The sequence below is a fragment of the Bombina bombina genome, chromosome 1 (genome assembly GCF_027579735.1).
Source record: "Bombina bombina isolate aBomBom1 chromosome 1, aBomBom1.pri, whole genome shotgun sequence".
Classification (NCBI taxonomy): domain Eukaryota; kingdom Metazoa; phylum Chordata; class Amphibia; order Anura; family Bombinatoridae; genus Bombina; species Bombina bombina.
The window spans coordinates 286,610,275-286,636,410 of NC_069499.1; the positions used below are offsets into that span (position 1 = coordinate 286,610,275).

At 40.7% G+C, this 26,136-nt stretch overlaps 1 protein-coding gene across 2 annotated transcripts in view; it reads right to left on the reverse strand.

Annotated features, from left to right (window-relative positions):
• Nucleotides 1-26,136, reverse strand: part of C1H2orf76 (chromosome 1 C2orf76 homolog) — a 138,266-nt gene that overhangs the window by 84,224 nt on the left and 27,906 nt on the right. For both annotated transcript variants that reach the window (XM_053698024.1, XM_053698025.1), the window contains exons 4-5: nucleotides 13,947-13,984; nucleotides 13,786-13,867 (exon numbers count right to left, since the gene is read on the reverse strand). In XM_053698024.1, coding sequence (XP_053553999.1) covers nucleotides 13,786-13,867; nucleotides 13,947-13,984 — 120 coding nt within the window. The remainder of the gene's footprint in view (nucleotides 1-13,785; nucleotides 13,868-13,946; nucleotides 13,985-26,136) is intronic.

Genomic DNA, 26,136 nt, shown 5'->3' on the forward strand with positions numbered 1-26,136 from the left:
CCTTCTTGGTAATATACGAGTAAAATATGATGGGAAGTAAATTAAATTTTTTGTCTTGGAATGTGGGTGGCGTAACCTCCCCAATGAAACGTAAATCCATAATTAAACATTTGGGTAGATTCCAGCCTGATATAGTTCTGCTCCAAGAATTACACCTTAAGTCCCAAGAATTCCCCAAACTTAAATTCAAATGGGTCGGGGAGGTTTTGGCTGCGCCTGCCTTATCCAGGAAAAGAGGGGTGGCCATATTACTTAATAAAAATTTGACCTACCATTTGCATAACGTGGATGTAGACCCGGAAGGGAGGTTTTTAATAGTGGAAATTGAAATTAATAAAATACATTATGTATTATGTAATATTTATGGTCCGAATCAAATAGATTATAATTTTTGGTCAAAGTTAACATGTAAACTACATAAATTTATCGGCAATAACTTAATTATTGCAGGTGATCTCAATTTAATTGCTGATACTGTGTTAGATAATTTGAAAAAAAGATCACTGCGGGCGAGATGTAGGAGGGTTCGTATTTTTCATAAATTTTGTGCACAATTAGGCCTAATCGATATCTGGCGTTCACAGAACCCGGATAGTCGCACATTTACATGTATGTCTCATGCCCAGCAGGCACTGTCCAGGATAGACTACTTTTTGATTTCGGACTCTCTTCTGGGTTGGAACTGGACCTCACAAATTGAAGATATTATAATATCGGATCACGCGGTCATCTCATTGTCGTGTAATACGGCAGTAAGAAATGCGGGTGCCAATCGCTTCCTCTTCCCTAAATTCCTAAATAATAACGTAGGTTTTCAAAATTGGCTTCAATCCAGGTGGGTGGAATATGTAAAGAATAATAGGAATTACTTTGAAAAAAGATTGAGGTATTTTGGGAAGCCTCTAAAGCTGTTCTCCGAGGTGAGATAAAATCCTATACTATTTCTTTGAAAAAGAAATACACTCAGGTTGACAGGCAAATGGCTAATCACGTCAAAAATGCATATAGAGTATACATTAATAATCCCATTAAACAGCATTGGGAGACATATATAAACGCAAAGAATGTACGCGATATCCATATAAGACAAAATAGCATTCAGGAGGACATCAGATCGCAAGCATTATATGGCGGTCATAAAGGACGGTCTGCAAAATTTTTGGCTAGGTTGGTCAAGTCTGCCCCACGGCAAGCTATTCCTGCAATTAAGCAGGGTAGTGTGCGCTACACTGTGAAAAGAAAGCAAAGACAGGCGCAGCCCAATTCAAGTGTAGTGTGCGCTACACAAAGCACCCCGATATTGAACGGGTGTTCGTGCAATATTTTCAAGAGGAATTCGAATCAGAGATCCCGAATCCAATCAAGAAAACAGAATTCTGGCAAAAGATAAAGGTCCCAAAAATATCTGAGGAAATGCGGAACTCTTTAAATGTTCCTATATCTGCAGAGGAGATAACAGCGGCAATTAAAAATGCCAAACCAAATAAGGCGGCCGCACCTGATGCGTTTCCCATCGAATTCTATAGGATTTTAGAGCCACAGGTGGTACCAGTATTAGAAAAGTTATTTAATTGCTATTTCTTAGAAAATGCTAGCTGCTCCCAATATTTTGCTGCCGCGAATATTTCCCTAATCCTGAAAAAGGGCAAAGACCCCGAGATACCCAATTCATATCGGCCTATATCCGTTTTAAATACGGATTACAAGATTCTAGCCGCCATTCTCGCTAACCGTTTAAAACCATGCATTGGGAGTATAATACATACGGACCAATCGGGTTTTATGCCAGGACGAAATCCCGTAAAAAATATGCGCAAACTGTTAATATTAATTGAGTCGTACTGGAACAGACAGGCGCTTCCCAATCAATATAAGAATACGGACAAAGCAATTTTAACGGTGGATGCAGAAAAGGCATTTGACCGTGTTAATTGGGAACATTTGTTATTCTCCCTCGAGCAATTTGGCTTGACTGGTAATTTCAATGACTATATTAGATTAATATATAAAGCTCCGACATCCGCATTGATTATTAACAACGTTCTATCTCAAAGACTGACCTTACATAGAGGTACTAGACAGGGTTGCCCCCTCTCTCCACTTCTATTTAACATCAGCTTAGAACCTTTGGCTTTACTACTACGGCAAGAGCTAGAGGGTATTTTGTTGGCAGGAGAGAAACAGGTTCTCCTTTTGTATGCGGATGACCTACTTTTATTCTTATCTAATCTCAGTAAAGCATTGCCAATTTTGAAGGGCATTATTTCGGATTTTGGAGAGATATCAGGGTATAAGATAAATACCACTAAATCAGAATTATTATGGCTATATAAGGACCCCATATCTACTATAGATCACCCATTTCGGGAAGTTGTACAAATCTCTTATTTAGGTTTGAAATTATCATGTAATCCGGCGGAGTGGTATAAGGCTAACTTTATAGAATGCTTGGAACAATGCGGTAAAAAACTGGAGGAGTGGGTAGGTCTACCCATATCCCTTTCGGCACGTGTGATGCTGATTAAAACAGTTATTTTTCCTAAACTCCTATATATTTTACAGAATATACCGTTATTTCTGCACAATAAAGAGGTTACTAAGTACAATAAAGCATGCACGAGCTTTCTATGGAAAGGTTCCAAACCTAGAATTGCAAGCTATCGACTTATGAATAACAAGCTGGCAGCGGGTCTTGCTCTTCCCAACATTCAGGCTTATAACTTGGCATGTATCTCTAGGACTGCGATAGACTGGCTTATGGAAAAGGATCAAATTTCTTCCTTTTCCTGGGAATCAGAGTTGGTCGCTCCCTTCTATTTGAAGGCCTTACTCCATTGCCCCTTGACGTCATTACCATCGAACATTTTTTATCTAACTATGTTCAAGAATGTCATAATGGCATGGCAGAAATTATGTAGCACTCTAGAATGCCCCGTACATGTCTCAAACTACTTATCCATATGTGGTAACCCTAACTTTTTAACCGGATTGTCTAATCAGATCTTTAAGGATTGGGAGACAAAGGGTTTGAAATTCGTAGGGCAGATCTTGGGAAATACGGGTGCGCCAGTATCATTCGCAGAACTAGTGCAGAAATTCGAATTGGGGACACGCGAGTTCTATGCTTACTTGCAAATAAGACATTACCTTCAAGAATTACTTTATAACTTTGGAAACAATTGGTCTTTATATATATCCAAGCTAGACTAACTCTATATGCATCTGGTGTATTTGCAATCTCCCCATTATATTCACTCATAATTCAAATCCCTTCTAATATTCAAATTAAGGATATGACAGTAAAATGGTCTTCCTATTTCCCAGATATAGAAGAGCAGACGATTACCGATAGTTTCAAGATAATACAACAGAGCTGGGTTCCAACTTCATGGAGAGAGTCTCAGGTCAAAATAGGTCTACTGAGATATCAGACACCGAAGCTGCTATCTAAATGGTATAAGACTAATTTTCTTTGCCCCAGATGCTCCGCAACAGAGGCGGATTTATTTCATTGCTTGTAGGCTTGTCCTAAAATTAGCCAATACTGGAAAAAGATAACTTACTGGATGAATACAATCCTACATTTAGACCACCAATTAAAGCCTACGGATATTCTCTTCTTGGTTAAGTATCAAGGCATAATTAAAAATTATAGTCTTATTAACACAATTATACTAACGGGACGTATTCTCATTTTTAAATTGTGGAAAGCGCGAGACGCACCCCAAATATCCCTCTTCAAGAAAGCCTTACTAAATTAATTTACCGTAGAACAATTTAATATTCCTTACCCTCAGGAGGAGCACTTAACCACTTTTTTTCGGAAGTGGGAAATTTTTATTATGGCCTTGCCCCCGGCATGCCAAAGAAAGGTGATAAAACCATTCCGGAACTCGGAGTTTATACTGACAAATATATATGCAGGCCACTTTCCCAGAGAATGGGTAGTGGGTTAAGACTGAGGCCTGGGGGGCGTATTGAATACTGAGGCTTGGGAAGGTGGGTTGGTGGAGGAGGGCGGACCCTTTTGATCTTTCTGGTTTTTGGATTCAACTCAACTTTTTTGTTCTTGACGTTGTTTAGAAATACGCATTGTATACACTGTATACTCTGTTAAAGTCCTGTTAAGATCTATATGTATAAGAAGAATTTTTCTAGTGTTTAGAGATTTTTCGGTACATTTATTGCAATATTTAAAAGGAAAGGATAAAAGATTAATCACAAAAGATAAATGATAAATGTGGACAAATATATAAATGCGAATTGTTGACAAATGATGATAAAAGATAAATGTTTAAATGATGATGACAAAGGAATTTATACTTGGAAATGTCATGTACCTGACACTTGTATGCTTATGTTTTGGTTTTATTTTTATAATGTTGGAAAATCAATAAAAATTATTTAAAAAAAAAAAAAGGAAGAAACAAAATCTCTTATATTAACAGGAACTCTCTGAGTATTAGATGTTGATGGAACAACAACAGGTAATGTAACATTACAAAAGGAAATATTATCTGCATTAACAAGTTTGTCATGACATTCATTACAAACAACAGCTGGAGGAACAGATACCACAAGTTTACAGTAAATACACTTAACTTTGGTAGATCCAGCATCAGGCAGCGATTTTCCAGAAGTATCTTCTGATTCAGGGTCAATCTGGGACATCTTGCAATATGTAATAGAAAAAACAACATATAAAGCAAAATTGATCAAATTCCTTAAATGACAGTTTCAGGAATGGGAAAAAATGCCAGTGAACAAGCTTCTAGCAACCAGAAGCAAATAAACAATGAGACTTAAATAATGTGGAGACAATAATGACGCCCATATTTTTGGCGCCAAGAAAGATGCCCACATTATTTGGCGCCTAAATGCTTTTAGCGCCAAAAATGACGCCACATCCGGTAACGCCGACATTTTTGGCGCAAAAACGTCAAAAAAATGACGCAACTTCCGGCAACAAGTATGACGCCGGAAAAAACAAAGAAAATTTTTTTTTGCGCCAAAAAAAGTCCACGCCAAGAATGACGCAATAAAATGAAGCATTTTCAGCCCCCGCGAGCCTAACAGCCCACAGGGAAAAAACATAATTTATGCTTACCTGATAAATTCCTTTCTTCTGTAGTGTGATCAGTCCACGGGTCATCATTACTTCTGGGATATCACTCCTCCCCAACAGGAAGTGCAAGAGGATTCACCCAGCAGAGCTGCATATAGCTCCTCCCCTCTACATCACTCCCAGTCATTCGACCAAGGACCAACGAGAAAGGAAAAGCCAAGGGTGAAGTGGTGACTGGAGTATAAATTAAAAAATATTTACCTGCCTTAAAAACAGGGCGGGCCGTGGACTGATCACACTACAGAAGAAAGGAATTTATCAGGTAAGCATAAATTATGTTTTCTTCTGTTAAGTGTGATCAGTCCACGGGTCATCATTACTTCTGGGATACCAATACCAAAGCAAAAGTACACGGATGACGGGAGGGATAGGCAGGCTCTTTATACAGAAGGAACCACTGCCTGAAGAACCTTTCTCCCAAAAATAGCCTCCGATGAAGCAAAAGTGTCAAATTTGTAAAATTTGGAAAAAGTATGAAGCGAAGACCAAGTTGCAGCCTTGCAAATCTGTTCAACAGAGGCCTCATTCTTGAAGGCCCAAGTGGAAGCCACAGCTCTAGTAGAATGAGCTGTAATTCTTTCAGGAGGCTGCTGTCCAGCAGTCTCATAAGCTAAACGAATTATGCTACGAAGCCAAAAAGAAAGAGAGGTAGCGGAAGCTTTTTGACCTCTCCTCTGCCCAGAGTAAATGACAAACAGAGAAGACGTTTGTCGAAATTCCTTAGTTGCCTGTAAGTAAAATTTTAGAGCACGGACTACATCCAGGTTGTGCAGTAGACGTTCCTTCTTTGAAGAAGGATTTGGGCATAAAGAAGGAACAACAATCTCTTGATTGATATTCCTGTTAGTAACTACCTTAGGTAAGAACCCAGGTTTAGTACGCAGGACTACCTTATCCGAATGAAAAATCAAATAAGGAGAATCACAATGTAAGGCTGATAATTCAGAGACTCTTCGAGCCAAGGAAATAGCCATTAAAAATAGAACTTTCCAAGATAACAACTTTATATCAATGGAATGAAGGGGTTCAAACGGAACGCCCTGTAAAACATTAAGAACAAGGTTTAAACTCCATGGTGGAGCAACAGTTTTAAACACAGGCTTAATCCTGGCCAAAGCCTGACAAAAAGCCTGGACGTCAGGAACTTCTGACAGACGTTTGTGTAACAGAATGGACAGAGCTGAGATCTGTCCCTTTAATGAACTAGCAGATAAACCCTTTTCTAAACCTTCTTGTAGAAAAGACAATATCCTAGGAATCCTAACCTTACTCCAAGAGTAACCTTTGGATTCACACCAATATAGGTATTTACGCCATATCTTATGGTAAATCTTTCTGGTAACAGGTTTCCTAGCCTGTATTAAGGTATCAATAACTGACTCAGAAAACCCACGTCTTGATAAAATCAAGCGTTCAATTTCCAAGCAGTCAGCTTCAGAGAAGTTAGATTTTGATGTTTGAAGGGACCCTGTATCAGAAGGTCCTGTTTCAGAGGTAGAGACCAAGGTGGACAGGATGACATGTCCACCAGGTCTGCATACCAAGTCCTGCGTGGCCACGCAGGTGCTATTAGAATCACTGATGCTCTCTCTTGTTTGATTCTGGCAATCAATCGAGGAAGCAACGGGAAGGGTGGAAAAACGTAAGCCATCCTGAAGTCCCAAGGTGCTGTCAGAGCATCTATCAGGACTGCTCCTGGATCCCTGGATCTGGACCCGTAACGAGGAAGCTTGGCGTTCTGTCGAGACGCCATGAGATCTATCTCTGGTTTGCCCCAACGTCGAAGTATTTGGGCAAAGACCTCCGGATGAAGTTCCCACTCCCCCGGATGAAAAGTCTGACGACTTAAGAAATCCGCCTCCCAGTTCTCCACTCTCGGGATGTGGATTGCTGACAGGTGGCAAGAGTGAGACTCTGCCCAGCGAATTATCTTTGATACTTCCATCATAGCTAGGGAGCTTCTTGTCCCTCCCTGATGGTTGATGTAAGCTACAGTCGTGATGTTGTCCGACTGAAACCTGATGAACCCCCGAGTTGTCAACTGGGGCCAAGCCAGGAGGGCATTGAGAACTGCTCTCAATTCCAGAATGTTTATTGGCAGGAGACTCTCCTCCTGATTCCATTGTCCCTGAGCCTTCAGAGAATTCCAGACGGCACCCCAACCTAGAAGGCTGGCGTCTGTTACAATTGTCCAGTCTGGTCTGCTGAATGGCATCCCCCTGGACAGATGTGGCCGAGAAAGCCACCATAGAAGAGAATTTCTGGTCTCTTGATCCAGATTCAGAGAAGGGGATAAGTCTGAGTAATCCCCATTCCACTGACTTAGCATGCACAGTTGCAGTGGTCTGAGGTGTAAGCGTGCAAAGGGTACCATGTCCATTGCCGCTACCATTAAGCCGATTACCTCCATGCATTGAGCCACTGACGGGTGCTGAATGGAATGAAGGGTGCGGCAAGCACTTTGAAGTCTTGTTAGCCTGTCCTCTGTCAGGTAAATCTTCATTTCTACAGAATCTATAAGAGTCCCCAGGAAGGGAACTCTTGTGAGTGGAATGAGTGAACTTTTCTTTTCGTTCACCTTCCATCCATGTGACCTTAGAAATGCCAGCACTAACTCTGTATGAGACTTGGCAGTTTGAAAGCTTGAAGCTTGTATCAGAATGTCGTCTAGGTATGGAGCTACCGAGATTCCCCGCGGTCTTAGTACCGCCAGAAGAGCACCCAGAACCTTTGTGAAGATTCTTGGAGCTGTAGCCAATCCGAATGGAAGAGCCACAAACTGGTAATGCCTGTCTAGGAAGGCAAACCTTAGGTACCGATAATGATCTTTGTGAATCGGTATGTGAAGGTAAGCATCTTTTAAATCTACAGTGGTCATGTACTGACCCTCTTGGATCATAGGTAAAATTGTCCGAATAGTCTCCATCTTGAACGATGGAACTCTTAGGAATTTGTTTAGGATCTTTAAGTCCAGGATTGGTCTGAAAGTTCCCTCTTTTTTGGGAACCACAAACAGATTTGAGTAAAACCCCTGTCCCTGTTCCGATCGTGGAACTGGATGGATTACTCCCATTAACAAGAGCTCTTGTACGCAGCGTAGAAACGCCTCTTTCTTTGTCTGGATTGTTGACAATCTTGACAGATGAAATCTCTCTCTTGGAGGAGAGTATTTGAAGTCCAGAAGGTATCCCTGAGATATTATCTCTAGCGCCCAGGGATCCTGAACATCTCTTGCCCAAGCCTGGGCGAAGAGAGAAAGTCTGCCCCCCACTAGATCCGATCCCGGATCGGGGGCCCTCAATTCATGCTGTTTTAGGGGCAGCAGCAGGTTTCCTAGTCTGCTTGCCCTTGTTCCAGGACTGGTTAGGTTTCCAGCCTTGTCTGTAGCGAGCAACAGCTCCTTCCTGTTTTGGTGCAGAGGAAGTTGATGCTGCTCCTGCTTTGAAATTACGAAAGGAACGAAAATTAGACTGTCTAGTCTTGGCTTTGGCTTTGTCCTGAGGCAGGGCATGGCCTTTACCTCCTGTAATGTCAGCGATAATCTCTTTCAACCCGGGCCCGAATAAGGTCTGCCCTTTGAAAGGTATATTAAGCAATTTAGACTTAGAAGTAACATCAGCTGACCAGGATTTTAGCCACAGCGCCCTGCGTGCCTGAATGGCGAATCCTGAATTCTTCGCCGTAAGTTTAGTAAGATGTACTACGGCCTCCGAAATGAATGAATTAGCTAGTTTAAGGACTCTAAGCCTGTCCGTAATGTCGTCCAGAGTAGCTGAACCAATGTTCTCTTCCAGAGACTCAATCCAGAATGCCGCTGCAGCCGTGATCGGCGCAATGCATGCAAGGGGTTGCAATATAAAACCTTGTTGAACAAACATTTTCTTAAGGTAACTTTTTATCCATTGGATCTGAAAAAGCACAGCTATCCTCCACCGGGATAGTGGTACGCTTAGCTAAGGTAGAAACTGCTCCCTCCACCTTAGGGACCGTTTGCCATAAGTCCCTTGTGGTGGCGTCTATTGGAAACATTTTTCTAAATATCGGAGGGGGTGAGAACGGCACACCGGGTCTATCCCACTCCTTAGTAACAATTTCAGTAAGTCTCTTAGGTATAGGAAAAACCTCAGTACTCGTCGGTACCGCAAAATATTTATCCAACCTACACATTTTCTCTGGTATTGCAACTGTGTTACAATCATTCAGAGCCGCTAACACCTCCCCTAGTAATACACAGAGGTTTTCCAGTTTAAATTTAAAATTTGAAATATCTGAATCCAGTCTGTTTGGATCAGAACCGTCACCCACAGAATGAAGTTCTCCGTCCTCATGTTCTGCCACCTGTGACGCAGTGTCTGACATGGCCCTAATATTATCAGCGCACTCTGTTCTCACCCCAGAGTGATCACGCTTACCTCTTAGTTCTGGTAATTTAGCCAAAACCTCAGTCATAACAGTAGCCATATCCTGTAATGTGATTTGTAATGGCCGCCCAGATGTACTCGGCGCTACAATATCACGCACCTCCCTCTGAGCGGGAGATGTAGGTACTGACACGTGAGGCGAGTTAGTCGGCATAACTCTCCCCTCGTTGTTTGGTGAAATTTGTTCAATTTGTACAGATTGACTTTTATTTAAAGTAGCATCAATACAGTTAGTACATAAATTTCTATTGGGCTCCACTTTGGCATTGCAACAAATGACACAGGTATCATCCTCTGAATCAGACATGTTTAACACACTAGCAAATAAACTTGCAACTTGGAAATACAATTCAATTAGAATAATATTAAAACGTACTGTGCCTTTAAGAAGCACAGAAGATCTATGACAGTTGAAAATTAATAAATTGAAACAGTTATAGCCTCAATCCTTGTAAACAACACAACTTTAGCAAAGGTTTAATCCCATTAGCAAAGATAACAAATTCTGAAAGCAGGAAACAAATTACAGAATAAACGTTTTTTATCTCAGTCAAACTATAATTCTCACAGCTCTGCTGAGAGAAATTACCTCCCTCAAAATAAGTTTTGAAGACCCCTGAGCTCTGTAGAGATGAACCGGATCATGCAGGGAATACAATGAGTTGCTGACTGAAATATTTGATGCGTAGTAAAAGCGCCAAAAAAACGGCCCCTCCCCCTCACACACAGCAGTGAGGGAGAACAGAAACTGTCAGAAAACAGATTAAGCAACTGCCAAGTGGAAAAATAGTGCCCAAACATTTATTCACTCAGTACCTCAGCAAATGAAAACGATTTTACATTCCAGCAAAAACGTTAAACATAATCTCTAGTTATTAAACAGCTTTATGTATTTCTTACAGTGTAATTCTAGTGAAGTACCATTCCCCAGAATACTGAAGTGTAAAGTATACATACATGACATTATATCGGTATGGCAGGATTTTCTCATCAATTCCATTGTCAGAAAATAAAAACTGCTACATACCTCTATGCAGATTCATCTGCCCGCTGTCCCCTGATCTGAAGTTTACCTCTCCTCAGATGGCCGAGAAACAGCAATATGATCTTAACTACTCCGGCTAAAATCATAACAAAAACTCTGGTAGATTCTTCTTCAAACTCTGCCAGAGAGATAATAACACACTCCGGTGCTATTTTAAAATAACAAACTTTTGATTGAAGATATAAAACTAAGTATAATCACCATAGTCCTCTCACACATCCTATCTAGTCGTTGGGTGCAAGAGAATGACTGGGAGTGACGTAGAGGGGAGGAGCTATATGCAGCTCTGCTGGGTGAATCCTCTTGCACTTCCTGTTGGGGAGGAGTGATATCCCAGAAGTAATGATGACCCGTGGACTGATCACACTTAACAGAAGAAAAGTCAAATTTTTAAGGTAAGAAAAAAAATGATTATTCAAATGCATTATCCCAATAATGAAACTGACTGTCTGAAATAAGGAATATTGAACATCCTGAATCAAGGCAAATAAATGTTTAAACACATATATTTAGAACTTTATATAATAGTGCCCAACCATAGCTTAGAGTGTCACAAAAATAAGACTTACTTACCCCAGGACACTCATCTACATGTAGTAGAAAGCCAAACCAGTACTGAAACGAGAATCAGTAGAGGTAATGGTATATATAAGAGTATATCGTCGATCTGAAAAGGGAGGTAAGAGATGAATCTCTACGACCGATAACAGAGAACCTATGAATAAACCCTGTAGAAGGAGTTCATTGAATTCAAATAGGCAATAATCTCCTCACATCCATCTGACATTCACTGCACGCTGAGAGGAAAACCGGGCTCCAACCTGCTGCGGAGCGCATATCAACGTAGAATCTAGCACAAACTTACTTCACCACCTCCACAGGAGGCAAAGTTTGTAAAACTGATTTGTGGGTGTGGTGAGGGGTGTATTTATAGGCATTTTGAGGTTTGGGAAACTTTGCCCCTCCTGGTAGGAATGTATATCCCATACGTCACTAGCTCATGGACTCTTGCTAATTACATGAAAGAAATTATATATATATATATATATATATATATAAAAATTTACACTGCACTAAATACAAGACACACCAAGGTGCAAATGCCAAATACATAGAGATAGAAATGAATGTTAAAGCAAAAGACACCGGTTGGGTAATTATATTAACATCGATACAGCCATCTCCAACAATACAAACTCCGGTGTAATGTGAAGTATAAAGAGGTTTCTAAGCAAAAGAACAAACTGTGATATGCAATGTAAGATACAGAAACGCCCTGCCTGCAGGTACAATCATTTAGTATTTGGAGGATCAGGAGACTATTTTACACTTCACTTTACATTCTCCCTAATGGCCATAACAATTTGTGTCTATAGAACTTCATTTTGCCTGATGATTAATTCATAAAGCTTCAAGAATATGCAAAGTGAGACACAAATTGGCTGCTCCTGCAATACCTTCAAACGTCTCTAATTATCCACCTGGGACAGAGCTCAGCTAAACTGCGCACAGGAGGCTCTGAACAGTCACTGCGCTGTCACCCTAACAGGTCAAGGACCTGCTCTCCTAAACTTGTGGCAGCAGCTTTATTAATTCTGGACAGACTTGTCACACAGCAAGAGTGTGAAAACAGGAATTACTGGAAACTTAACCCCATCACCTCCTATCTGGGGATGCATAACAATATAAAAGTGGTTTGTGTTATATGAGGACACTTTACATATGGGAGAGGCAGCAGTATAGCTGCCAGTTGTCTCACCAAAAATAAATCTAAATTAAAGACTCTCTGCTTCTTTGTTGAAGAAAACTGGGGAGATTTTTTTTTTTTTTTTTAAATACAGGATTTTACTAAATGTATTTTTACAGGAGTACTTTGGTGCAGCAACATTAATATTTTTTTTTCTACACAAACCTCTAGCGCAGGGGTGGTAACCCTTGGCACATTTGCCTAAAGTGATATGCCCCCTGGGCTACTGCTATTCTGCCAGCCACTAGTGCAATACCGCCGGAAAGATCATTGTCTCCAACTTGGGCACACACTTTTTCAAATATTTAACAGGTTCACCACCCCTGCTTTAGAGACGGCAATAAACCAAAATCCATGAAACAGCAGTATTTGCGCATGTCAAAAATACAGCTGTTTAATTGTAAATTAAAACTAGCGCTTTAGTATAGGGTTGAGCATTTCCTACTAATCATCAAGGACAACTGACTCTGCAAGTATGAGAACAGAAAATTAGGTTATCCACAGTAACAAACCTTTTGAAATTCTCTCTTTAGATGATACAAAAAAGAAAAAAAGGTTGTCTACAATTAATCTCATTATTTGTTCAGGGATTACTAGAGTGTGGTAGAGGGTCGATGTGTGCAGATTTCCAAATTTTCAATAGTTTTACCTCATTTTCCAGAGTGTATAAATATTATTTAAAGTTATTCTTATTAAAGGGACAGTCTAGTATAAATTAAACTTTCATTATTCAGACAGGACTTTTAAATTTGCTTTTTTCTCTTGGTATTCTTAGTTTAAACTAAACATAGGTAGGCTCATATGCTAATTTCTAAGCCTTTGAGGGCTGCCTCTTATCACATGTTTTTTAAATCTCTTTTCAACACAAAGAGACAGTACACATGGGCCATATAGATAACACTGTGTTCAGGCACAGGGGGTTATTTAAGATTTAGCACAAAACAATACTAAATGTAAGACAATAGATAATAAACAGTCACAGTCATGTGATCAGGGGGCTGGAAGAAGGTTCCTAGATACAAGGTAATCACAGAGGTAAAAGTGTATTAATATAACAGTGTTAGTTATGCAAAACTGGGGAATGGGTAATAAAGGGATTACAATTCTATGGTAGACTGTCCCTTTAAGTACGTTTTTGTTTTAACTAATTTTATAGCTTAATGGTTATATTTTTATAACAAATATATTTACATAAATCTTATATCAAATATATAGGGATGTGAATGTGTGTGCAGAACAGCATACGCCCAGTTTCTGAGTTAGTTACATTGTCCTATACAGCATTGCAGCAGCCACTAAATCATTCACATAACATTGTGCCTACGTTTTATTGCAGCAGAAAGACAGTGCCCTCAAGTGGCCATTATCACAAAAGGCGACATGTAAAGCAAGGTCTTTTGGCTTTGTTCTTTAAGTTTAAGAGCATATTGAAATATGACAGACTCACCCACTCCAGCCTCACGCAATGTGTGGTCTCCTTGAAGAATAAGTTTATCGTCATCTTCTAAGCTCACCACCAACTCATTAGTCTGTAAAAGAAAAGAAAACACTGAATTTAATGTGCATGGTGCATGACATAGAAACAGCAGATCTGTGGCTGAGCCTTACCTTAGATCCATGGGCTTGATGAATGATTTTCATTGTATCTAAAACAAACAACAGGATAGAATCAGATAATGCAATTTTTATATACAGTGTATGAGTACACCCCCTGTACAATATCACTTTAGTGAGGGTAAACTCTCCCCTTTATAAAAACATATTTGGAATGTTAGTGATATTTTAGATGGAGTTTAATTCATCTGTTGTAATGAAGATGCACTATAACTTACTTTTTATAGGAACATTAAACACTAAATAAATGCTAGATAGAATGATACCTTCAGAGAAAAGATCTGAGAATAACATCTTGATATAATTTAATAAGTTTCATTAGTTGTTTACATATTGAAATAAGTGTAAAGTTTCAGTGTCTATAAAACAATTGGAGCTGCCATGTTGTAACTTAGGTTACCTTCACTGCTGTGGTCAATTAGGGACAGTTATAAATAGGTCACTAGAGTGTGCAGCCAATGGCTGTGTGGAATATAACAGTGTTCTGCACTTCCATTTCTGACAGGAACTGAAAAGCTCTCAATTTCAGAATGAAAGTACAGAAAAAGTGGACAAAATAAATAATGAAAGTATATAGCAGAGTTTTATATTTATAGAATGTATCATTTTATATTACTATCTCAGTGTTTAATTTCCCTTTAACCCCTACACTACCAGGACTTGGACAAAAACTTGCCCAAAATACCAGAGAATTTTTAGCATTTTTGTTATCACTTCATTTAAACAGAAGTAGACAACCCAAGGTATTGATCTAGGCCCATGTTGGTATGTTGCATGCACCATTTCACCGCCAAATGCAATCAAATAAAAGAAATTGGTAATTTTTCCTCACAAACTTTGGGTTTCTCACAGAAAGTATTTACATACCACTTGTTCAATTATGACACAAATTATTGTAAAAGTTTCTCTGGGATCCACTTTGATTGGAAATAGACATATATGGCTTTGCCATTGCTTTTTGGTAATTAGAAAGCCGCTAATTGCAGCTGCGCATCACACTATTATTCCTGGCAGTGAATGGGGTTAAATGGGTAGTTTAAAGGGTTAATTTTATCTTTAGTGTAGGGATAAGCCTCCCATCTGACACTTCCTACCCCCTGACTCATACCTGATCCCTCCCAAACAGCTCTCTTCCCTCCCCCACCCCCCTCTTAGGTACTGGCAGTCTGCCAGTATGAAATTATTAGGTATATATATATATATATATATATATATATATATATATATATATATATATATATATATATATATTATCCAAAGAAGGAGCAGGCACTCACTGGACTTTATAAAACATCCTTTTATTCCCAATGTTAAACAGACATAACGTTTCGGCACATAACCTGTGCCTTTGTCAAATGTCACCTTAGTGAATGTAACCTAGCACCTAAACCACCAGGTGGTTTATAAAGTCCAGTGAGTGCCTGCTCCTACTTTGGATATTCTATGCACTTTATAGCAGTGCACCTTGGCAGTTCTAACGGAAGGGGTAAGATTATGCTGTCCTGTCTGGACTGTATGTGTATATATATATATATATATATATATATATATATTTTTTTTATTTTTTTTCTGCAGTGTAGGATCCCCTCCTACTCACCAACCTCCCTGATCCCCCCCAAAAAGCACTTCCCCTCCCCTTTACCTGTCATCTTAGGTACTGGCAGCTGTTTGCCAGTACCTATGAACAGTTTAAAAAAAAAAAAAAGTATATATATATATATATATATATATTTACCCTCCGTCGATCGTCAGTTAGGGACCCCCACACAATGCCCATACACTTTTTCTGTAGTGTAGCTGCCCCATCCCTCCCTGTCCCTTTATTTATAATTTGCCGTAGCATAGGGTCCTTCCACTCCCTCCGGCACCAGCAACGATCTTTACAGACGTGTAACGATGAGCAGGAGGAGAGAAGATGGCGGACAACCCGAGTGCTGCAGATAGGGATGTGGAGATATAGAAGATCAAGCAACTGATCTAAAGCTTGGAAGCGGCCAGAGGGTAAGCAAGGGAGTGCTACATGTATTAGGTGTCGGGGGCGGTCTTGTACACATCTGGTAGTGAGTTTACCCACCAGCTAGCATTTTTGCCTATAAGGTTTAGCAGCCCTACTTCAAACTAGAAGAGGCCACAGGCTGGGGGGCGTAGGGATTATTACTATGGTAGAGGACAGAGAATGTTAAATATGGGATAAGATAGAGTCATGTGAAGTCTTGATAAAGGCGCAGTGAAGCGCTGAAACGCGTAGACATAAGACAATTCAGTGTGGATATACAGGCTCTTGAGAAAACTAAGTACGAGGAAGACACTCCCCCCACGATCCGGTTACCCGATTGGCTTTCCATTGTCACGTGGAATGAAACTACACGTGATTGGGTAGAAGCGAGTTGCCGGGAATTCCAAACATAGAGACGCCAACACAGGACGAGTTTCCTTTCCTCTCACAAACGGAAAAAGATACGCCGGAGCAACTATTCCACGACCCATCGACCCGAAAAGGGAAAGGGAGGTACGAGCGATCGTAGGTCTGGTAAGGGGGAGTGATACTTGACTTTTATAAGGGGATTACAGTGGATACGATACCTTATCTGGAAATTTGGATTTATCCCTTTTTTTAAACCGGGATATATAGTTATGGCCACAACTTAACTGTACACTAATCAGACCGCAATTTTTATTGCAATTGTTGTTACAGTGAAATAAAAAAAAACATCATTGTATCATTGAATGTTTTGTGCTTACAGTTTTTATACTGCAATTTTTACACCGCAATATTGCAACATATTATGAATATTAACATTATATGAATTGCAACATTTTAATATCGTATTTATACGGAATTCAGAAGTAAAAGTTTTAATTTTATTTGTGTGCCATCACTTCCTTTTCTCACGTTAACACTTCTAGATCACGATAATATTGTTATAAAAAAACACTTTGGCATTTATAATAAATGCCTTCACAGGTACATCTGGGGTAAATAAATAAACTCAATCTATGAAACATAGAAGAAGTGATAAATATCAATCTTTATTATTAGGTACTTTTGATATAACGGAAAAACACTAGGAGCACATTGGACAAATTTATTGTTCATTTTTATTTCACTGAACAATATATATATATATTCAAATTAGTGATATTGCTAACACACATGAAGTACCCAGTTAGATTTAGACACGTCCATACTCTTAGCTGTCATAGCGCTCCCCACCCCCACCTGTAACTATCTCATTTGATCCGATATTGGGAGTATATCGGTATTGGGGTACCATTGTGAGTCCAGTAGGTCTAGCAATAATATACCCATACACACTCTTTTCTGACATAAGATAGAGTTATGTCTATCTGCGATAACCGTTGTTACTTGCCCAGTTAGGTGCAAGGCCTACTTTGAGTTGTTTCTCCTCCTGGAGTCATTTGCTAAAAACTCTTGTATCTTCATTTAGGGTTGATATATTTTTATTTTGAATCACCATAGAACTGGGTCAACACTAAAATTGTTATTGTTTAAAAAAGATAGATAACGCCTTTACTGCCCATTCCCCAGCTTTGCACAACCAACATTGTTATATTAATATACTTTATAACATTTAAACTTCTAAATTTCTGCCTAAAACACTACAGACAGCCTCTTATCACATGCTTTTTTTATTAGATTTTCAGGAGACTGGTAGTTCATGTGGGCCATATAGATAACATTGTGTTAACGCCCGAGAAATTATTTAAGATTTAGCACAACACAGTACTAAATGCAAGTCAATAGATAATAAATAAAAACTCATGTGATCAGGGGGCTGTCAGAAGATGCTTAGATACAAGGTAATCAGAAGTAAAAAGTATATTAACCCCTTAACGACCAACGTTGTACCCTGTACGTTGCTGCAGTCCTGGGCTTCTCTCTGCCGCAATCTTGCTCAAAATAGCGAGATTGCTCTATTTCTGCATGCCCCACGAGTGGGGCACTGCAGAAATAGAGTTGCAGAGTTGTCGATTCAGAGGGGGTCACTCTGTGGCCCACTCTGCATCGGCCAGCAATGGTGCCGTTCCTTGGTGGGTGGGAGCAGTAGCAGGGAGGCGGGTGGGCGGCCCATCGCTGCAGGGACTTCCTGTCCCTGCAGCGCGCTCGAGACATTAGGAGCGCGCGGGGGGTGCGTGCACGCTACATTAAGGTAATTGAGGGAAATTCATTTTTGTAAAGGGAATCGGGGAGGGGGGGTGTTGAGGGGGGGCAGCTACACTACACTTTTATTATGGCAAAATTGGTACTGGCAGACAGCTGCCAGTACCCAAGATGGTGCAAGATAGGTAGAGGGGGGAGGGTTAGAGAGCTGTATAGAGGGGGGATCAGGAAGGTTGGGGGCTAAGAGGGGATCCATCACTGCAAAATAAATATAAAAAAAAATTGTCTTTTATTTTAGTACTGGCAGTGTCAATTGTGAAGTGTGGGAGGGAAGAGAGTTGTTTGAGGGGGGTCAGGGAGGGATCAGGGGGTGGGATGTCAGGTGGGAGGCTGATCTCTACACTAAAGCTAAAATTAACCCTACAAGCTCCCTAATCAACCCCTTCACTGCTGGGCATAATACACGTGTGGTGCGCAGCGGCATTTAGCGGCCTTCAAATTACCAAAAAGCAACGCCAAAGCCATATATGTCTGCTACTTCTGAACAAAGGGGATCCCAGAGAAGCACTTACAACCATTTGTGCCATAATTGCACAAGCTGCTTGTAAATCATTTCAGTGAGAAACCTAAAGTTTGTGAAAAAGTGAACCTTTTTTTTTTTTTTTTATTTGATTGCATTTGGCAGTGAAATGGTGGCATGAAATTTACCAAAATGGGCCTATATCAATACTTTGGGTTGCCTACTAAAAAAATATATACATGTGAAGGGTTATTCAGGGATTCCTGACAGATATCAGTGTTACAATGTAACTATCACTAATTTTGAAAAACAAAATGGTTTGGAAATAGCAAAGTGCTACCTGTACTTATTGCCCTATAACTTGCAAAAAAAGCAAATATGTAAACATTGGTATTTCTAAACTCAGGACAAAATTTAGAAACTATTTAGCATGGGTGTTTCTTGGTGGTTGTAGATGTGTAACAGATTTTGGGGGTCAAAGTTAGAAAATTTGTTTTATTCATAATATTTTTATTTAAAAAAATTATAGTAAATTATAAGATATGATGAAAATAATGGTATCTTTAGAATGTCCATTTAATGGGGAGAAAAACGGTATATAATGTGTGGGTACAGTAAATGAGTAAGAGGAAAATTACAGCTAAACACAAACACCACAGAAATGTAAAAATAGCCCTGGTCCTTAAGGGAAGGAAATTGAAAAATGGTCTGGTCCTTAAGGGGTTAATATAAACATGTTGGTTATGCAAAACTGGGGAATGGGTAATAAAAATGGGTTATATATATATCTTTTAAAACAATAATAATAAAAAAAAAAATCTATAGTAGACTCTCTCTTTAAAGAGCCACAAAAACAAAATGTATGCTTACCTGATAAATTTCTCTCTTTTGCGATGTACCGAGTCCACGGATTCATCCTAACTTGTGGGATATTGTCCTTCCTGACAGGAAGTAGCAAAGAGAGCACCACAGCAGAGCTGTCTATATAGCTCTCCCCTTAACTCCACCCCCCAGTCATTCGACCGAAGGCCAAGGAAGAAAAGGAGAAACTATAAGGTGCAGAGGTGACTAAACTTTACATAAAAAATACTGTCTGTCTTGAATAGTATTTTTTATGTAAAGTTTAGTCACCTCTGCACCTTATAGTTTCTCCTTTTCTTCCTTGGCCTTCGGTCGAATGACTGGGGGGTGGAGTTAAGGGGAGAGCTATATAGACAGCTCTGCTGTGGTGCTCTCTTTGCTACTTCCTGTCAGGAAGGACAATATCCCACAAGTTAGGATGAATCCGTGGACTCGGTACATCTTGCAAAAGAAAACAAAATTTATGCTTACCTGATAAATTTCTTTCTTTTGCGATGTACCTTGAATAGACAGGGCGGGCCGTGGACTCGGTACATCGCAAAAGAAAGAAATTTATCAGGTAAGCATAAATTTTGTTTTCTTTTGCAAGATGTAACGAGTCCACGGATTCATCCTAACTTGTGGGATACCAATACCAAAGCTTTAGGACACGGATGAAGGGAGGGACAAGACAGGAAGCTAAATGGAAGGCACCACTGCTTGCAAAACCTCTCTCCCAAAAATAGCCTCTGAAGAAGCAAAAGTATCAAATTTGGAAAAGGTATGAAGCGAAGACCAAGTCGCAGCCTTACAAATCTGTTCAACAGAAGCATCATTTTTAAAAGCCCATGTGGAAGCCATCGCTCTAGTGGAGTGAGCTGTAATTCTTTCAGGAGGTTGCTGTCCAGCAGTCTCATAAGCCAAACGGATGATGCTTTTCAGCCAAAAGGAAAGAGGTAGCCGTAGCCTTTTGACCTCTACGCTTTCCAGCATAGATAACAAACAAAGAAGATGATTGGCGAAAATCTTTGGTTGCCTGCAAATAAAACTTCAAGGCACGAACCACGTCCAAGTTGTGCAACAGACGTTCCTTCTTAGAAGAAGGATTAGGACACAGAGAAGGAACAACAATTTCCCGATTGATATTCCTGTTAGAAACAACCTTAGGGAGGAACCCAGGTTTGGTACGCAAAACCACCTTATCAGCATGGAAAACAAGATAAGGCGAGTTGCATTGTAATGCAGATAGTTCAGAAACTCTTCGAGCTGAAGAGATAGCAACTAGAAACAGAACTTTCCAAGATAGAAGCTTAATATCTATGGAATGCATGGGTTCAAACAGAACCCCCTGAAGAACTTTAAGAACTAAATTTAGACTCCATGGCGGAGCAACAGGTTTAAACACAGGCTTAATTCTAACTAAAGCCTGACAAAAAACCTGATCGTCTGGGACATCTGCCAGACGCTTGTGCAACAGAATAGACAAAGCAGATATCTATCCCTTTAAGGAACTAGCGGACAATCCTTTCTCCAATCCTTATTGGAGAAAAGACAAAATCCTAGGAATCCTGATCTTACTCCATGAGTAGCCTTTGGATTCGCACCAAAAAAGATATTTACGCCATATCTTATGATAGATCTTCCTGGTGACAGGCTTTTGAGCCTGAATCAAGGTATCTATGACCGACTCAGAGAAACCCCGCTTTGATAAAATCAAGCGTTCAATCTCCAAGCAGTCAGTTGCAGAGAAATTAGATTTGGATGCTTGAATGGACCTTGAACCAAAAGGTCCCGTCTCAGTTTAACACCTTCTCTTTACCCTTCCTGCTTAGAGCCAGCAAAGAGAATGACTGGGGGGTGGAGTTAAGGGGGGAGCTATATAGACAGCTCTGCTGTGGTGCTCTCTTTGCTACTTCTGGTCAGGAAGGACAATATCCCACAAGTTAGGATGAATCCGTGGACTCGGTACATCTTGCAAAATAAATAATGTTATATAATTCTGCACATAGTGCATAATTATGTATCAGCTTAGCGCCATCTTTCTACCTGTAAGGATTTCAGAGAAAAAATGCTACAAAGTTACTTTTACAGTACGCCGCTCCTGGCTCTACTGAGCAGGTCTGTTTGTTTTCCCTAAGCGCATCGGGCACGCTGTCTATTCACAGTCAGCCCGATCGCGCCATTAAACTTAATGTAGCTTGCTCCCGCTTTGGTCTAGTAGCAGGAGCGAGCTACATAGAGTTTAATGGTGCGATCAGGCCAGCTGTAAATAGACAGGGTACCCGATGTGCTTAGGGAAAACAAACAGACCCGCTCAGTAGAGCCAGGAGCGGCATACTTACATACATGTATTAACTATCAGTTATGGGAAAAATTATTAGCACCCCTGCATTTCAGTCAGATAATGCACCACTTCTCCCAGAACATTGTTGCAAATTACAAATGTTTAGGCATTCTCAGGTCTATATTGGTATGACGCAAAAAAGTGGAGAAAAACACCCCAAATCTGACACATTCCATGCAAAACTCCAAAAATGGACTGGACAAAATTTACACCCTCAATTTAATATTTGGTAGCACACCCCTTGGAAAAACTAACTGAAATCAATCGCTTCCTGTAACCATCAATGATTTTCTTACACCTCTCTACTGAATTTTAGACCACTCTTCTTTCGCCAACTGCTCCAGGTCTCTCAGATTGGAAGGGTTCCTTTTTCCAACTACTGTTTTGAGATCTTTCCACAGGTGCTCTATGGGAATGAGATCTGAACTCATTGCTGGCCAGTTCAGTACTCTCCAGCGCTTTGTCTTAAACCATTTCTGGGTGCTTTTTGATGTGTGCTTTGGGTCTTGTACTGCTGTAAGACCTATGACCTCTGACGGAGACCCAACTTTCTGACACTGGGCCCTACATTTTACCACAGAATTCTTTGTTAGTCTTCAGATTTCATAATGACATGCACACAGTCAAGACATCCAGTGCATGAAGCAGCAAAGCAACCCCAAAACATCAGTGAACCATGTTTGACTGTAGGGTCTGTATTCTTTTCTTTAAAAGACTCATTTATTTTTCTGAAAACAGTAGAATGATGGGCTGTACCAAAAACCTGTAATTTTGTTTTGTCTGACCACAGCACATTCAGGTAAGTTTTGCCAAACTCCAATCTGGCTTTTTTTTGTTTCTGTGTCAGCAGTGGGGTCCTCCGGGGTCTCCTACCATAGCGCCCCTTTTCCTTCAGATGGCGATGTATACTGCAAGCTGACACATTTGTACCCTGTGTCTGAAGTTAGCTTGAATTTCTCTGGATGTTGATTGAGGTTCTTTATCCACCATTCGAACAATCCTTCGCTGCAATCTTTGATCAATTTTTCTCTTTCGCCCACATCCAGGGAGATTAGCTACAGTGCCATGGGCTGTAAACTTCTTGACCATGTTGCGCACAGTGGACACAGGAACATTAAGATCTCTGGAGATGGATTTGTAACCTTGAGATTGTCCATGCTTTTTCAAATCCTCAGACAATAGTTTGCTGCTCTTTCTCTTCTCCATGCTCAGTGTATGAACACAGACACACAACAGAAAGGTTGAGTCAATTTTTCACCATTTTAACTGGTTTCCGGTGTGATTTCTATATTATCAGCACCTGTTAATACAGGTGAGTTTAATTACAAATTAAAAAAGAGCATCACTAACTTGGAATGCAATTATTTCTTACACATTTCAGAAGGTGCCAATAATTTTTTCCAGTTCATTTTTGGAGTTTTGCGTGGAATGTGTCAGATTTTGCTTTTTTTCTCCACTGTGTCATACCAATATAAACAAATAAAAGAAACATGAGAATGACTAAACATTTGTAATTGCAACAGTTTTCTGAGCGAAGTGGTGCATTATCTGACAGAAATGCAGGGGTGCCAATATTTTTGACCATGATTGTGTGTATGTATGTATGTGTATATATCAGTGACGTGTGGTGAGGTCAGAGGCTAGTGAGGCACTGACTATTATACGCCCGAGAAGCAAATATATGAATCCAAATCCCTTCTTTCTCTCACACTAACTTCTCACACACACGCACACACACACTTCTCTCACACACACACACACTTCTCTCTCTCTCTCTCACACACACACACACACACACCTCTCTCTCTCTCTCACACACACACACACACACCTCTCTCTCTCTCTCACACACACACACACACACACCTCTCTCTCTCTCTCTCACACACACACACACACACCTCTCTCTCTCTCTCACACACACACACACACACCTCTCTCTCTCTCTCTCACACACACACACACACCTCTCTCTCTCTCTCTCACACACACACCTCTCTCTCACACACACACACCTCTCTCTCACACACACACACCTCTCTCTCACACACACACACCTCTCTCTCACACACACACACCTCTCTCACACACACACACACCTCTCTCACACACACACACACCTCTCTCACACACACACACACCTCTCTCACACACACACACACCTCTCTCACACACACACACACCTCTCTCACACACACACACACCTCTCTCACACACACACACACCTCTCTCTCACACACACACACACCTCTCTCTCACACACACACACTTGTCTCTCACACACACACTTGTCTCTCACACACACACTTGTCTCTCACACACACACTTGTCTCTCACACACACACTTGTCTCTCACACACACACTTGTCTCTCACACACACACTTGTCTCTCACACACACACTTGTCTCTCACACACACACTTGTCTCTCACACACACACTTGTCTCTCACACACACACTTGTCTCTCACACACACACTTGTCTCTCACACACACACTTGTCTCTCACACACACACTTGTCTCTCACACACACACTTGTCTCTCACACACACACTTGTCTCTCACACACACACTTGTCTCTCACACACACACTTGTCTCTCACACACACACTTGTCTCTCACACACACACTTGTCTCTCACACACACACTTGTCTCTCACACACACACTTGTCTCTCACACACACACTTGTCTCTCACACACACACTTGTCTCTCACACACACACTTGTCTCTCACACACACACTTGTCTCTCACACACACACTTGTCTCTCACACACACACTTGTCTCTCACACACACACTTGTCTCTCACACACACACTTGTCTCTCACACACACACACACACTTTTCTCTCACACACACACTTGTCTCTCTCACACACACACTTGTCTCTCTCACACACACACACTTGTCTCTCTCACACACACACACTTGTCTCTCTCACACACACACACTTGTCTCACACACACACACACACTTGTCTCTCTCACACACACACACACACTTGTCTCTCACACACACACTTCTCTCTCTCACACACACAACTTCTCTCTCTTCTCTCCAATTGTAATTCTCTTCATTTCATTTCTTAGTTAAAGTATACTAACTTGGAATGCAATTATTTCTTACACATTTCAGAAGGTGCCAATAATTTTTTCCAGTTCATTTTTGGAGTTTTGCGTGGAATGTGTCAGATTTTGCTTTTTTTCTCCACTGTGTCATACCAATATAAACAAATAAAAGAAACATGAGAATGACTAAACATTTGTAATTGCAACAGTTTTCTGAGCGAAGTGGTGCATTATCTGACAGAAATGCAGGGGTGCCAATATTTTTGACCATGATTGTGTGTATGTATGTATGTGTATATATCAGTGACGTGTGGTGAGGTCAGAGGCTAGTGAGGCACTGACTATTATACGCCCGAGAAGCAAATATATGAATCCAAATCCCTTCTTTCTCTCACACTAACTTCTCACACACACTTCTCTCTCACACACACACACACCTCTCTCTCTCTCTCTCTCTCACACACACACACACCTCTCTCTCTCTCACACACACACACACCTCTCTCTCTCTCACACACACACACTTGTCTCTCACACACACACACACTTCTCTCTCTCTCACACACACACACACACCTCTCTCTCTCTCTCTCTCTCACACACACACACACCTCTCTCTCTCTCTCTCTCTCTCACACACACACACACCTCTCTCTCTCTCTCTCTCTCTCTCACACACACACACACCTCTCTCTCTCTCTCTCTCACACACACACACACCTCTCTCTCTCTCTCACACACACACCTCTCTCTCTCTCTCTCTCTCACACACACACTTGTCTCTCACACACACACTTGTCTCTCACACACACACTTGTCTCTCACACACACACTTGTCTCTCACACACACACTTGTCTCTCACACACACACTTGTCTCTCACACACACACACTTGTCTCTCTCACACACACACACACACTTGTCTCTCACACACACACACACTTGTCTCACACACACACACACTTGTCTCTCACACACACACACACTTGTCTCTCACACACACACACACTTGTCTCTCACACACACACACACTTGTCTCTCACACACACACACACTTGTCTCTCACACACACACACACTTGTCTCTCACACACACACACACTTGTCTCTCACACACACACACACTTGTCTCTCACACACACACACACTTGTCTCTCACACACACACACTTGTCTCTCACACACACACACACACACACACTTGTCTCTCACACACACACACACTTGTCTCTCACACACACACACACTTGTCTCTCACACACACACACACTTGTCTCTCACACACACA